Below are 15,383 nucleotides of genomic sequence, written 5' to 3' on the forward strand. Positions count from 1 at the left end.
ACAGCTACAGGTTATATACAGAGCAACGTCTTGGATCCGTACGTGGTCGTTACTCAGTCTTGCGGAGTACAGGGATCTTATGGATATTGGGTGCAACCGATGGGAGATGGCTGTACGGGTTATCTTCAACCGATTTGGATGACGTGCTAATAATAGACTAGATGTATAGGCATCGTAGTCTAATTTTAGATACGCCGGATGTGGCAACTGTTTACTATTTCCTTCTTCCTTTATTTTGCACTTCGGGCTGCTCGAGCTCTGTGGACTTACGATACTATTTTATTTATCTTTAATAATATGGCTGCATGCATCGATTGATGCAGAGGCCGGGGCTCGTTTCCTCCTTATCAAAAAAAAACTTAAAGTATCTATAAAAGTAAAAGTAAATTACCTTTTTTCTTAATCCCGCAAAATAAAATCACCTTTTCTTAATCTCTTTATTCATATTTATAATATCGGATTAAAGCATATATCTCTTGCATCAGAGCCCCCTTCATTCACATTTTTATGTCTTTTTTTTGGATAGTAAAATCGTCATGTAAATTAATGTCTGCTACTTATAATTTACATGACGATTTTACTATAAAAAGACTATATGTGTACCTATAATACATTAATTTATAGTCTTTTTTTATGTCAGTGGAGTGGAATTTTTTTATGTCAGTGTAAATCGTCATATAAAATACATTAATTTAGAGAAATTCCACTCCACTGAAATGTGTACCTATAATACATTCCTATAATACATTAATTTATAGTCTTTTTTATGTCTTTAAACCTGCTACTTGTAATTGCTCTAAATTAAGGGAAACGTTACTTTTCAACCGACGGATCCTGATTTCGCGTCCACCGTCTCCTTTGTTCGCCACGTGGCCGGGCGGACGAGCCGTGACCCGTTTCCTGTCCTGAAACAACTCCGTTGTTTCTGCAACTTGGAAGTAGTTGCAGAACGAGGGACCCAGGCATGGCGACGACGGCTTCCACGGGAAGAGCTCGCCGGCCGCCTCGCCGCCTAGAGCTCGCCGGCCGCCCCGCCGCCTAGAGCTCGCCGGCCGCCCCGCCGCCTAGAGCTCGCCGGCCGCCCCGCCCCGCCGCCAAGAGCTCGCCGACCGCCCCGTCGCCTAGAGCTCGCCGGCCGCCCCGCCGCCTAGAGCTCGCCGGCCGCCCCGCCGCCAAGAGTTTCCCTGCTCGCTAGGTAGTGGTTCTGCAACTTGAGCTTTGTTGCAAAATTTCCTGAAACATGACCTTTGTTGCAAAAAATTCTCCCGCAAAAACGAAGAAAAAAATCCTGCAACAAGCAAATTGTTTCTGAAACTCCACCGTTGTTTCAGGAATTAACAGATCCAAAGTTTATTTCTTGCAACAAAGCGAAAGTTTTCGCAACTCGAGCGTCGTTTCAGAACCATGCGGCGGGGATGCAGGGCGTTAGATCGCCATCCGACGGCTAGCTAGGTGACGGATAATTTTTAGAAATCATCCGACGGATGCGTAGCGTTTCCCCTAAATTAATGTATTTTTATGTCAGTGGAGGGGAATTTCAGTTCTTAAAGGTACACATTTTACTTTCTTAGTCCTAATAATTGTTTTAATTTTATATTAAATTTAGTACGTATTAAGTTGTATTAAGATCGAGACATGGACGGATGCGCGCCTCGACGTCTAGTACTTGCCGTTTTTAATTAAATTATAAACACATTAAGCACGGGTTTTGACCGGATCGAAGCTACGACTAATCCTGCTGCGGGTGGATGGCTTTATCGCTCGCCTCCAAAGTCCAGACGAAGTACTCCAGAATATTTCGACGAGGGAGCAAAGCGTCCGCATCCCAACCCAACCTGCCCTGACCCGGAACCCGACCCCACGGCGGCTTCTCATTTTCCATTTAAAAAGAGCGAGAACACATGGGGGAATTAGGACTAGAGAAGCCAACCCTGTCTTGCTCCTATTAATAAGGAGATATTATTGCAGGAGATGAGTCCACGAACCCGCGTCCTCTTCCCGTTCCATTTCCACAGCAGCCAGCTCCCTCCACTTGGTCCGGGGGCGGGCATCCATGGACTCTTCCTCCGAGGCGCCGCTGCTGCTCAGCAGGGGGAACAGTCACAAGGAGGTGCCCCATGAGGCGGGAGGCAAGCGGCAGCGGTGGTGGAGGGAGGCGGCGGAGGAGTCCGGCCGGCTGGCTGCGCTGGCTGCGCCGATGATCGCTGTGGCGCTGCTGCAGCTGATGATGCAGCTCATCTCCACCGTCATGGTGGGGCACCTCGGCGAGGTCGCGCTTGCGGGCGCCGCCATCGCCAACTCCCTCACCAACGTCTCCGGTTTCAGCGTCCTCGTGAGCTCCCTCCCACCAACCCCATCTTTACGCCTGCCCTTCCTTTCACATTTGTGCTTACTTTTTTCTTTTTTGCATAATGCGATTTTTGTGCGTGCTAGTCGTGACTCGTGAGTCGTCACGGTTGAATCGAATGCCTGAATGGGAGATGCATGCCTTCTCTCATCCGGGTACACTTGGTACCCAGGAGATGCTTGTACGAATGCTTACGCCAGGGTGGTTGATGAACGCAAGTCAAACATGAGTACCCGTGGCATGAAAAATTGAAAAGGCCCGTGAATTTGGATGCTAATTTTGAAAAGCCATCGTTTGTTTGTTTGTGCTTTAGGCTTCAATTTTGGACCTGCGTGGTTGGTTGCAATATATAGTGCAACTATGAACTATCAGTGTTCTGTTTTGTCTCTTCACATGACGATTATATCGGTACTTCTGACTTAATAAGGCTCATGTACCAGACTTACGAACAAGGAGGCTTCAGGTTCACCTTTCAAATTCAAATGATTCTCTTTCTAAACACGATTTATTTGTTTCTGTTGCTTATCATACGCTAAAGCCACACTGGAGTTCAGACTACTTCCATGTGTCCTATTCGCTTTGGTCGGATTTCAGTTTTCAGTGAGAATATCTAGTAGCACGACCGTCATAAGAGATAATAAGCTTACAAACACACAAACTTCAGCTCTAGTATCACAACTCTGATGGTGTATATCAACGCGGGTCGCCGATATCACTATAAAGTCAAAGGTTGTCAAGTGCAAATTGGATTATTCAGGGCGCCTCTTTTGAGGTTGATCTGAGTCATCTTGTTTCAATCGGGTGTGAGAGATTTGCCAGTCCATTCTCATATTTTAAGTCTGATTATAAGTCTTCCTGCTATAACAAATATAGATCTGAAATTAAGTTGTCGGACCCTTCCCTGGACCATGCGCAAGCGGGAGCTACATGCACCGGGCTACCCTTTCTTTAGGTGTTATTGTAAACCATGTAAACCCTTATATCTTGTAGTAAAATTTTCATACTCTTGTAATCAGCAATTGTTGCCCGCCTTGCACAAGCCATAATTGTTATTCCTGCCATTCTTTCAGCACTATCTCTTCAATTCATCCTAGTTTATCTTCCATTTATTCTGGAACAATATGTATATGATTTGTCAATTCATTACTGACGCAGTTTTCTTTTAGATAGGACTGGCATGCGGATTGGAAACTATTTGTGGGCAGGCCTATGGAGCAGAACAGTATCATAAGTTATCCTTATATACCTACAGGTCCATCATTGTACTTCTTATTGTGAGTGTGCCCATCGCCATTGTATGGGTTTTCATTCCGGAAGTACTTCCTCTCATAGGTCAGCAACCAGAAATTGCAAATGAGGCTGGGAAATATGCATTATGGCTTATCCCTGGTTTATTTGCCTTCAGTGTTGCTCAATGCTTTTCAAAGTTTCTGCAGTGTCAGAGCCTCATCTTTCCTATGGTTCTTAGCTCCATGATCACACTCGCTGTATTTATTCCTCTGTGTTGGTTCATGGTTTATAAAGTTGGTATGGGTAATGCTGGAGCTGCTTTATCCGTCAGCATCTGCGATTGGGTTGAAGTGATTGTCCTTGGTCTTTACATTAAGTTCTCGCCTTCTTGTGAGAAAACACGTGCTCCACTCACGTGGGAAGCTTTTAAAGGAATTGGCAGTTTCATGCGTTTGGCTGTACCGTCGGCTCTTATGATTTGGTAAGTGAATGTCATTTACCCTTTTCCATATGGATGTTGCTTTAGACTCTAGAACAAAAGATAATATGAGGCCTAGTTATTTTGTTTAGTGTTTCCCATATTTTGGCCACCCAAATATTATCCAATATATCAATACTCATGTATGTACTCTTCATTCTGTTTTATTTGTTCCTGTGGACATTGACATGGTCTCCAGTACACGTCTTCTGGCATGTTTGCTGAATTATTAAGATTATAATTATAATGAAGTGATGATTGATAATACTAATGTTATCTTTATGTGATAAAATAAGTATTTTATGTGTATTATTGTGCACAGTTGTTAATGGTTCGTCATGGAAAACTGTAAATGTGCCACAAAACGTTTCTGCATGTGCATTTCATGAATTCACAGGAAACGGTTTCTATTTTGTATATCTTTCTACTTATGTTTGTTCACACCTACTATTTTCGTTTTTCCTTGTCGTAACACCCTCAGGTACTAGGTTTATTGGTTAGAAAGAGCTATCTTAAAAAATCGATAATGTCAGAGCAAGTCGCTGCTCTCAAATATAGTGTCCAAATTGAAGTCTGGTTTCTCCATGGGGAAATAGCCTCCTGCTACCAGGGATAGCTCCCCATATACTGGTTGCCATTTGATGGAGTGCACCGGGCTATGTACCTGAACAAGTTGCTGGTTGTCTGAGCATAGTTAGCATTTGTAGCAAAGCTAGCCTATGATATTTTAGGAGTCTATTGAATTTCTCTGATTTGTTCTAAACAAGAAAAAACGACAAAAGGACAGTAGAAAAAACCCTGAAATAATATCTAGTTGCGAGAATGAAAAAATACAGAAAGGAAGAGAAGAACTACTCTAAGGGGTGTTTACTTGATTTTTATCTGATGAACATTCACCGGGGAAGTAGCCCCTCTATTCCCTTCAAAATTTTAAGATGTCATGTACGAAAATGAGAAGTGAGAAAGCTAGAAAATAGAGGAACCATAATAAAAAATATTAAAATTCCATATTTATGTACTTTATTTGAAGAAAAATATCGACTTTGTGTTTTAAGAGCTTAGAGCTCCTATATACCCGCATGTTACAACTTGATGGAAGCTGCAACCATTGTTTAGATTCAGTCTTGTGAAATATTGCATAACTGCAAATGTTTCGTTGTTGTTTTTCGATTTTCTCAACAGTGAGTATTTGTTTTCGTAAAACATTTGCACTCACGCAGTACTATGAAAGGGTTCTCAGTTGGTGACCTCATGACTATTCGTAACGCTGATTTCCCACATTAAGAATCTATTGATTTTTACGAAACACTGGGTTCTAACCCATACACTTTTTTGGACGGTACTACGGCGGGCTTACGCCGGCCTGAACCATTATATTAGAAGATCAAAGTACATTGCGTCACTTATTTCCGGACGGAGGGAGTATTTGCTGCCTACTTATGTGACTACATGCACATATCCTATGAAAATGGGTATCTTTCTGCAAATATGAAAACACTGTCAAAAAACACATGAGGAACTTTTGAAGTTATTGTTGTAGTGAAAAAGTCTGTTGTACATCCATCAAATTCCGACTTCGATTCCCATGTACTTCACAACATACAAAAAAAAAAGACAAACAACCGTGAATCAGGAAACGAAGTTTTGGATGTTTATAGTGATTTTTGTGTTTGTTGTATTTTGCAAACCGAGTTGTATTTGAAGCTGAAACTTTACACAGATGTAATATTCACTCTTCCGTAGTGACACTATCTGTTAATTTGAGAATTTTAGTGTGTGCCTTGTGCTTTTCAAATGGTATTACCATTGTTTTGAATCATGTTGGCCAATTTAAATGAGGAATTATCTTTAGACACTAAATAACCAATTGGCCAACATGATTCCATAACAACCATTTCAAAAAAAGATTTAACATATATGCACTTGTTTTGTACATCTGCCTTTGATGCAAAAGATGAATTTATAGATTTAAAATGTAAAAACTTGATAACTTTTAACAAAAATAGGCTCCATGCTTTGTCATGAGAAGTTGAGAACTAGGCCGAATACTTGTAACAGAAATTAATAGTACTGTACAGAATGATGTTTCTCTCATTTAAATTAATATAACGAAAATTCTGCTGTGTTTTACACTATCTCACCAAAGAATCATACCAAGTGGTATGAACATATTTAATACTTGCCGGTATTATGAAGGAAGGGGTTATCTTGGCCACTTGGTATGAACATAATACATATTATTTATAACAAAGTAGGTAAGCTCCATACATATATTACATCAAGTTAAGAAATTCCTTAACCTCATTTTTTTTAGATAATTTTAACCTCAGTTAGCCTTCTTGTTTGGTATCCTCTCTCCAGACACTAATATCACTTACTTTGACCACAGCCTTGAGTGGTGGTCTTACGAGCTGCTTGTTCTGCTTTCTGGGATCTTACCAAATCCAGCACTTGAAACTTCTGTGCTTTCTATATGGTATGCATCGTAGAACTTTAAATAAGATATTCTTTCTTCATCTACTATGAACCTATGACATTTACCAAATTGATGTCCCCTTGAACAGCATATCTACAGTGGTACTGTTGTACAATCTTCCTTACGGTATTGGAACAGCTGCAAGGTATGCTAGCGCATTTGTTTTTGTCCTCAGTTATACATGTTTCTACCGAATTTAATAAGCTAACGTATGTTTTATCCATGCCCCAGTGTTCGTGTCTCGAATGAACTAGGTGCTGGCAACCCAGAAGGTGCCCGCTTGGTGGTAGGTGTTGCTTTGTCTATTGTAGTTTGTTCAGCAGCACTGGTGAGCACAACTCTTCTCGCATCGCGTCACTTCATTGGAATTGCATTCAGCAATGAGGAGGAGGTTATAGATTATGTCACCAGAATGGTGCCCGTACTTTCCATTTCAGTTATTACAGACAGCCTCCAAGGAGTCCTTTCAGGTATCCATATGTCTTCCACATTACATATTGTCAGTAGCATCATAAATTAAACTAGATGCCAGTAAGTAGCGCTAAACTACCAGAAGATAATACAGTACAGGCGTATAGTGACTGTATGAACCTACAAGTGCCTAGGATCCTCGGGGGCCAGCATGCAGATGTGCTATGTAGGCACTCCGAAGGGATAAGAAATGTTGACAATGAAGTGCGGGATCTTAACTATGTAGAAGGTTTACCCTAATCAATGCTGCCAGACCGTATTATATCAAAAATAGAAGACATGCCGATCAAGATGGTGCCTCTATATTAAGACGAAGAAGCGGGAGCAGATAAAGGGGCAAATTAATTTATAGTATATTTAGACACTAATTACCTAATAACTTCATGAGATTTGAAGATTATTTATTAGAATTATGATGACATTTAGATTAAATTATAAGATTTAGCATCCCATGTGCTACAATCTTAGGTCCGCGACTGCGAAGAAGCCACCGTCAAAGACTTGAGCCAATACAAAATCACAAAGTCCTAGACAGAAGCATGTTGACCAAAAAGACCTAGCTCATAGACCAAATCTAGTTCTTGTATTTCGCTCGCCATATCAATACACTATAAATATAAGCATGCCATTGGGCTATTACCCATCTTGTGTGCTTGAACCTAGGTAAACTCGTTGTCTTTATAGTCTTTTAAAAGATCCCCTCGAGCTCCGAACCCCATCTCTATTGTCATTACTCCCCATAACATGATCTAAGATCTGTGTTGAATCAATCATTGACACTAGACAAAGGGCTCTATGGAAATTGTGTACTCCCTCTGTAAAGAAATATAAGATCATTTAGATCATTACTTTAGTGATCTAAACGCTCTTATATTTCTGTACAGAGGGAGTACTTGTTATGTATTACATCTTCATTGCAAGGGCAGTGTTGTTGTTGGTCATCATTAATACAATAAGTTTAATGGTTAATTGATTTTTTTGTGATCAAAAGTTCATCATGGTATGCCCTAACAAAATACACTTTTGTGATTTGAGAATGTATGACTTAACAAAATGTGTACTCTATTATCTCATATGAGGGAATATATGTAAATAGCATCCATCATTTAAGTTATTTGGAGTTAAAACAGTATGATTTTTTTATTATGCAGAATCTTGTATTTAGTATTGTTGTTGTTTATAGTTATGTGTCTTACTTAATGCCTCCATTGTATCAGGTGTTTCTCGGGGCTGTGGATGGCAGCATTTAGGCGCGTACGTTAACCTGGGTGCATTCTATCTTGTTGGGATTCCAGTTGCACTCTTTTTTGGTTTTACAATGCAACTAAGAGGAATGGGATTTTGGATTGGCATGATAGCTGGTGGAGCTACACAGGTCACTCTCCTATCTGTGATAACTGCTACTACAAAATGGGACAAGATGGTAAGTATTTTTTCCACTTTTAAGCATATCCCTTATTCATAACGTCTCACTGGTGTTGCTAATGCTTCTCATTCTCGTGAATTGTTCATTGCTCTAAGTGAGGCTTCCTCTATCTAAAACCTAAACAACGGGGCCCTGGGATAAATAATAAATAAAATAAAATATGTGGCATGCTGTTGGAAATCACATGTGAAGCCGACCCACGAAGCACTGGAGTTGGAGTTGGGAGACAGGGGCGGTGGAGGCGGATCCTGCAGAGGCAATCGCCATAGACGAGAGTCAGGGCAGATGGTGACAGCGACGAATTTGGCGGTGTTAGCCATCAGAGAACAAATAGGTGGGCGGAGGCAGCAGCGGTAGGCGTTCTGCTGAGACCGGTGGTCCAGTATGGGAGAAGGGGGGGGGGGGGGACGTGGTTGAAACAAAATTCAAACTCTGAAGCGACCTCCTTGAAATAGGCTTTTGCCCCGCTTTATAGATAAAGCAACGGTCCAAACAACCAACGATCAAGTTCAACTGCATAAGGCAGCCTGGGCACCGGCACACTTCCGCCCAAAGAAAGAAAAAGAAATAAGAAAAAAGCCGCCTAGTGGCGGGGGCCCTCGATCCTACTGAGAGGCCAGACGACGCGCCGTAGCCCGAAGAGCATCCAGCAAGCCATCAAGACGATCCCGGTCTCGCTTCCTAGAGAGCGGATGCCAATGCTGCATAAAAGCAAGGAGTTTGAAGGAGTCAGACGCCTGCCTCGGGAAAATCTTCTTGATCACCATCTTATTACAGGTGGTCCAAAGGGTCCACGACATCGCGGCAAATATTAGCCAAAATAAGCGGCGGCAGCGACCAGTTTGGGTAGCCCTGTTCTGGAGGAACTCCGTGAGGTCTTGGGCCTCCCAATCGTTCCCAAGAGCCTCGCGCATGAATTCCCGAACCTCCGAGCAGCAGAAAATAATGTGAGTCGTAGTCTTCGGTACCGAGCATAAGGGGCACAAGCCGTCCCCCGGGCCATGCTAGTTTCGCACCTCCGTCCCTGAAGGGTGCTGATTACGAAGTAACTGCCATACAAAGATTTTGATCTTCAGGGATAGGGGTGCCTTCCATAGAGGTGTCAGGTGTGAGCCAAGGGATGATGGGGGAGCGACATAGAGCCTGATATGCCGAGCTGACCGAGAACACCTTAGACGGGGAGAGGCGTCAGGCCACTTTGTCCGGATAGTTCGGCAGTGCCTAAGGCAGGGCATCAAGCAGGCGGTTCCACTCAGCCGTTTCGACCTGTCCGAAAGAGCGTCTGAACCTAATGTTCCATTGCCCTTGGCGGGTAGCCGCAAAGACAGAGGAGGTATGGGTTGTCACAGATGGAGAACAGGACGGGGAACTCCACCCTAAGCGCCTCATTTCCAACCCATCCAGCCAAAACTGGGTCCCCTCCCCATTACCTATAGAGAAGGAGATTCCTAAGCGAATTTCCTCCTTGATCTTTTGGATTGCGCGCCAGAATTGGGACCCACCCGCACGAGAACAAGAAAGGAGTGGCTCACCCCTTAGGTATTTTGCCTGGAGGAGCTTTAGCCATAAACCACCGTCGCGACGAAGGATCTGCCAAACCCACCGGAGCATGAGGGCGGTATTCATAGAGCGGGAGGCCGTGATCCCCAACCCATCACGGTCCTTGGGCAGGCAAATATCTGCCTACTTGACCATGTGGTATTTCTGGCGACCATCAGAAGCCTGCCAGAAGAACCCGGCGAGTTCCTTGTCGAATGAGCTATGAACGCTCTCCGGCAGAAGGTGCAACCCCATCATATACATGGGGAGATTCGTCAGATTCGCACTAATGAGCATCGTTTTAGTCCCCTTGGAGGTAAACCCTCCTCGCCACGGCTCGGCTCGAGAAGCGACCCGGCCCACTAAGGGGCCAAATCCACTCGCCAGGATCTTCGCCTCGGCTAACGGCATGCCAAATAAGTTGTGGGAAACGCCGATAACTTGCAGTTTAGGTTATCTGCAATCTGGCGTTGGTCCTCCATCGGGTAGCCGAGGATGAAAACCTCACTTTTATCGAAAATTATTTTCGGGCCAGACATTGCTTTGAAGCACAAAAGGAGGAACAACCCTCAACTATGATCATGTCATCATCCCTATATTGAATATGGGTGACCCCTCCACCAGGGATGAGGTGGCCGGCCGTTTGAGCTTTATCTAGGATATATACCTGGTTTAAGTTCACGGGGTTGCTAGGCCGCAGGTGCATGTTCATGTTATTTTGTTTTCACAGGCCGTCGCCCTCGCTTTGATGGATGTGTGCTTAATGAACTGACCAGCACTGATAATTTATGTTAAGAAGAAAATGGAGGTTGTATATCGGTGTGACTGAGGTTATGCGAAAGAAACCGGTCATACTTCATAAGGATTGGATCAGATTGGCTTGGATGCTTGTTTTCTACGTAGTATATTGCTTTGAAGTCATACTTGTGGACTATGATGTACGAGTATATATAAGTAATATTTTGTCTATTTTCAGGCTGACAAGGCTAAGGAGAGAGTATTTGAAGACAGGCTTCCAACACAACAATAAGACTTGAAGAACTGCCATGTCAAAATTTTGATGAGCTAAAGAATGAGAGAATTCTAATTACTTTTGATCTTTGAGAAAGGCATCATCGATGTCCTTGTCACGCGTGAAGAATTTTTTTACACAACTGGCTCTGTTCGGCATGATGTAGTTTGGTGGTGGACTGGTGGTGTTTTACTGTTATTTTCTTTTTCTTGGTATAGATTGTTTTATTGTTTTGTGTGGTGCCTATCTTCTCTTGTATTGGGTTCTTTTTGTGGGCGAACTTTGTATTACTTAATCACTGCCGGGCTTACATTCTTCGTTACAAAGATCGACAGTCTTAGTGGGATCAGATCTAAGCCAAACAACAGTTTTACCCTCAACACGAGCATAATTTGTTAATGAGTGTTTAACCGTGTTCCGACTACGGTTTACATGAGTAGTACAAAGTCTGACGAGAGGACATTAGTGTCTTGATCTCAAGCACTAAAGAAGCGTATATAGACCTCTCACTGTCGCTATTCTGAATCATATACACCACCTCCAGCACCAGAGGCATCTACTTCGATGATCACCGTCACTTCACACCATTGCAAAGCAAGAGAGACACCTTCCATGCGGACACATAACTAAGGTTCCGCTTTCAGACCCTCAAACGTCTGTTTTTTTATTTTTTTTGGTCCTTCCCCGGATACCTCATACTAGAAATTTCAAATACATACAAAAGCATGTCAAGATAAAAAGGCAAATTTGTGTCAAGTGGGCGAAAGAAAAACGAGAGGTAAATGGCAAATAATGTAATTGCAAGGAGATGCGATTTGTATGTAGGAACCTGATAGATCCTTACTTGATCTTCTTCGGCAACGGCACGAGAAATCTTGTTGACTCCTCGCGAGTGTGTTGGTCTCCCTCCAAGCTTAAAGGGTGATGTAGCACAACGACGGTAAATATTTAACTCGGTTAAGGGATAAGGGACCAAGGTATCAATTCAGTAGGAAGATCCACAAGACTATGTAAGCAACCCCTACACACAAATGGCAAATCCTTGCAACCCAACGCGTAAAGGGTTTGTCAATCCCTCATGGGTAAAGTAAGGATAGATTGATAGATGCAACTAAGAGTGATAGCAAATGGAACACAACAATATATTTTTGGGTTTTGTGATAATATAGATCTGAAAACAAAATAACAAATAAAGTAGAAAAGCAAATAGCAACGTAGAGATTGCAAATAGATGATGTGAAATAGACCCGCAGGGGCGTAGGTTTCACTAGTGGCTTCTCTCGAGAAAATAGCAAGCATTGGGTAGACAAATTACTGTTGGACACTTGATAGAAAAGCATATAATTTTGATGTATTCCTGGAAATGATCATGTATATAGGCATCACATCCAAAATAAGTAGACCGACTTATGCCTGCATCTACTTCTATTACTCCACACATCGACCGCTATCGAGCATGCATCTAGTATATTGAGTTCATGGAGAAATGGAGTAATGCCTTAAGAACGATGATATGATGTAGCAGTACAAGAAATATGTCAACTAACGACCTTCTGTCAGTGACACTCGCAGAATTGGTCGTAAATCTACAACCATTTGAGACCAACTGGTCGTAAGATGTCCGGAGGGGTCCTAATCCCAAAAACTAACGACCATTTTCATCAGAAAGGTCGTAACTTCCTTACTGGAAATGGTGGTAAAGCGGATACCCATGTTCCGCTGCCTAATTTGTAGCTAATTACGATCAATATAGATGGTCATAGCTACAACTAGTTGCCACATCATCAGTTTTGCCTACGTGTCATGTCCATGTGTAAATTTTTGCCTAGTTTGTGAAGCAACCTGCTATTCCGTCATTCCAAAAATTCTCGAAAAATTCTCATAAATACTTTGGATCATATATTCCTCAAATATGTGTAAACTCTTCCTTCCATAGTTTCAAAATAATTCAGCAATATTCATTTTCCTATTCTGTTCAGAATTGCATTTTGTGAAGGAAGTGCTATTTCTGTTTCTTTGATTACCCTCAAATTTTTTGGGCACTCTTTCCTATCCAAATCATTGCCTCATGAAAACTTTCGTAACCATTTTTCTAGTAAATCTTTCTCACCAAATTTCCAAAGTTTGTGTTCAGCTAACAGCTTTGTGAAGGAAGTACTAGATAGGAATATCCCGATGAGTTGAATTTTTTACAAATCTTCTATGTGGCCAAAACATAGCTCTCCACAAAATTTTAGCCCCATCTAACAATCCATGTGAGCTCATCATCCAATCTTTGTTTCTGGTAATATTTTTAGTTTGTGAAGAAACTACATTTTATATTGCTTTATAGTTGATGAAAATTTACCATGGAATTGAACTGACCATATAACCTCACTCCACCAAATTTTAGCTCATTTAATTCAGCCAGTTTCCCTCAATATTTTTCCCAATATTCTGTTCAGTATAGAGCATTGTGAAGGAAGTATAATTTTTGTTTATCCAAATTTTATGAAATTTTTACAATGCCTTAATGTGCCCAAATTATCCTCCTCCTCCAAATTTCAGCTCAATCCAATCATCTATGTGAGCCCAGTTTGAATTACCATTTTCTGTCCAGATTGGCACATTGTGAAGGAAGTATCACTTTGGCATGTCCAAATGGTATAATCTTTTTGCAGTGCCTTCATATTCCCAGATTAGCATCATACACAAAATTTCAGCTCAATCCATACAATCATTTGATCCTAGCTTCAATATCCATATTTGTGCACAGTGTGTTACTTTGCAAAGTAAGTGCCACCTAGGTTCATCCATTTGAGCTAAAAATTTGCCAAGAGAGTCTTCTTAGTAGACGATCATCCTCGGTCAAAATTTAGGCCCATTGTCTATGTGCATTACCCGCACTTCTAATCAAACACTTGGCTGCTAATTCATGTTTGAGCTTAGTTCAGTCTCCTCGTGAGATTCTTCTATTGTATTATTCTTCCTAACACCTACCAAGGGATTGTCCAACCCACGAGACATGCATATTCCATCCAGAACGCGTGGCAACGCAACGGTCACGCGGTGACCATGCGGGTGGCATGCAATTTCACGCGCTCTGGAGTTGGGGCCCTCGACCACCATCCAAACCTCGACGTCAAGCCACCACACCATTTATTTCTGATTAAATAGATACTTATGTACTTATAAATGATTTTTGGGAAAAATAAAGAGCAAACTATAATGCAGGTACAGTTCAAATTTAACCCGCTTCGAGCTGAATCGACATAAATTTATCTTTTTCACGAGAGGTGGATAAAAGCTTTTAACACCCAACCATTTTGTCAATTGTACATTAAATATGGCCTAGTATTTTAGAAAAATGATTTGGTCCAATTTTCAAACAAATATATGGTAGGTCCTTCACAAAAAAATTCATTTTCGGCACTAGAAAAATGAAAAATGATTTTTTACATACAAGGAAAATGAGAACTTGCTTAATCAAAATTGTTTGCCATTCCAATATGCACCCTTGTGCATAATATTATATCATTTCAGCAAACGGTGTCATGAATGTTTCCATAAGATTGATCATTTGGCTTGAAAGCCATGAATCTTCACACATGATAGCCCATTTCTGAGAAGACTTTAAAAAAATAATTGCCGTATTACAATTTTATTGTTTTTCTGGTAAATTTGTCACATATAACGACACAATGCAAAGGTTTTCCATTTTTTTGATTTTTTTTCATGGCCATTTCAAAAAACGGTCAAAACGACGGATATGACCGTTCCTAGCTAGTGGTTGAATCTTGGAAACTTTTGGTGTTTCTATGATGAAATAGATACTTGTTTACCTATAAATGATTTTTGGAAAAAAAAGAGCAAACTATAATGCATCTGCAGTTCAAATTTGACCCGCTTCCAACTGATTTGACGAAAATTTGTCTTTTTCAGGAGAGGTGGATCAAAGCTTTTGACACCGAACCATTTGGTGAATTGTACATTAAATGTGGTCTAGTATGTTAGAAAAATAATTTGGTCCAGTTTTGCAACAAATATATGGTAGGTCCTTCACAAAAAAACTCATTTTGGGCACTCGAAAAATGGAAAATGAATTTTCCGTCCGAAGAAAATGAAAGCTTGTGTTAGTAAAATTCAAATCCTATAGTGGTGCACTGCTCAACTATCAGGTAACACATTGATTGACCATGGATCAATTCAGACATAGAAACTTCAGTACTTAGCGACTGACCATGGATCAATCCACACATCAAAATTCTAATTTATTTTTAATTGATTACGACCAATTTTAAATGGTCATAATGTCGTACATCCATTCTGCATTTTGATTGGACCATAGCCATGTCACCCGAATCTTGCATCGTATACCGTTCGATGTTGGCGGATCCAACGACTGCCCTCACCCCGTTCTGATCC

The 15,383-nt window shown here is 41.4% G+C and overlaps 1 protein-coding gene across 1 annotated transcript; it reads left to right on the plus strand.

Annotated features, from left to right (window-relative positions):
- The first annotated feature begins 1,911 nt into the window (after positions 1-1,911).
- LOC123425670 (protein DETOXIFICATION 12-like) lies at positions 1,912-11,378 on the plus strand. The gene is made up of 7 exons (XM_045109372.1): positions 1,912-2,332; positions 3,514-4,058; positions 6,445-6,531; positions 6,620-6,676; positions 6,763-7,001; positions 8,220-8,425; positions 10,944-11,378. The coding sequence occupies exons 1-7, from the start codon at positions 2,054-2,056 to the stop codon at positions 10,995-10,997; spliced, it is 1,467 nt and encodes a 488-aa protein (XP_044965307.1). The 5' UTR covers positions 1,912-2,053; the 3' UTR covers positions 10,998-11,378.
- The last annotated feature ends 4,005 nt before the right edge of the window (positions 11,379-15,383 follow it).

Source organism: Hordeum vulgare, chromosome 2H, assembly GCF_904849725.1.
Source record: "Hordeum vulgare subsp. vulgare chromosome 2H, MorexV3_pseudomolecules_assembly, whole genome shotgun sequence".
Lineage (NCBI taxonomy): Eukaryota > Viridiplantae > Streptophyta > Magnoliopsida > Poales > Poaceae > Hordeum > Hordeum vulgare.

Bases quoted from the DNA above. Each gene is read 5' to 3' on its own strand.
- LOC123425670 (XM_045109372.1), top strand. From the start codon at position 2,054: ATGGACTCTTCCTCCGAGGCGCCGCTGCTGCTCAGCAGGGGGAACAGT. The intron at 2,333-3,513 runs GTGAGCTCCCTC...GTTTTCTTTTAG, and splicing joins TCTCCGGTTTCAGCGTCCTC to ATAGGACTGGCATGCGGATT. The intron at 4,059-6,444 runs GTAAGTGAATGT...CTTTGACCACAG, and splicing joins CCGTCGGCTCTTATGATTTG to CCTTGAGTGGTGGTCTTACG.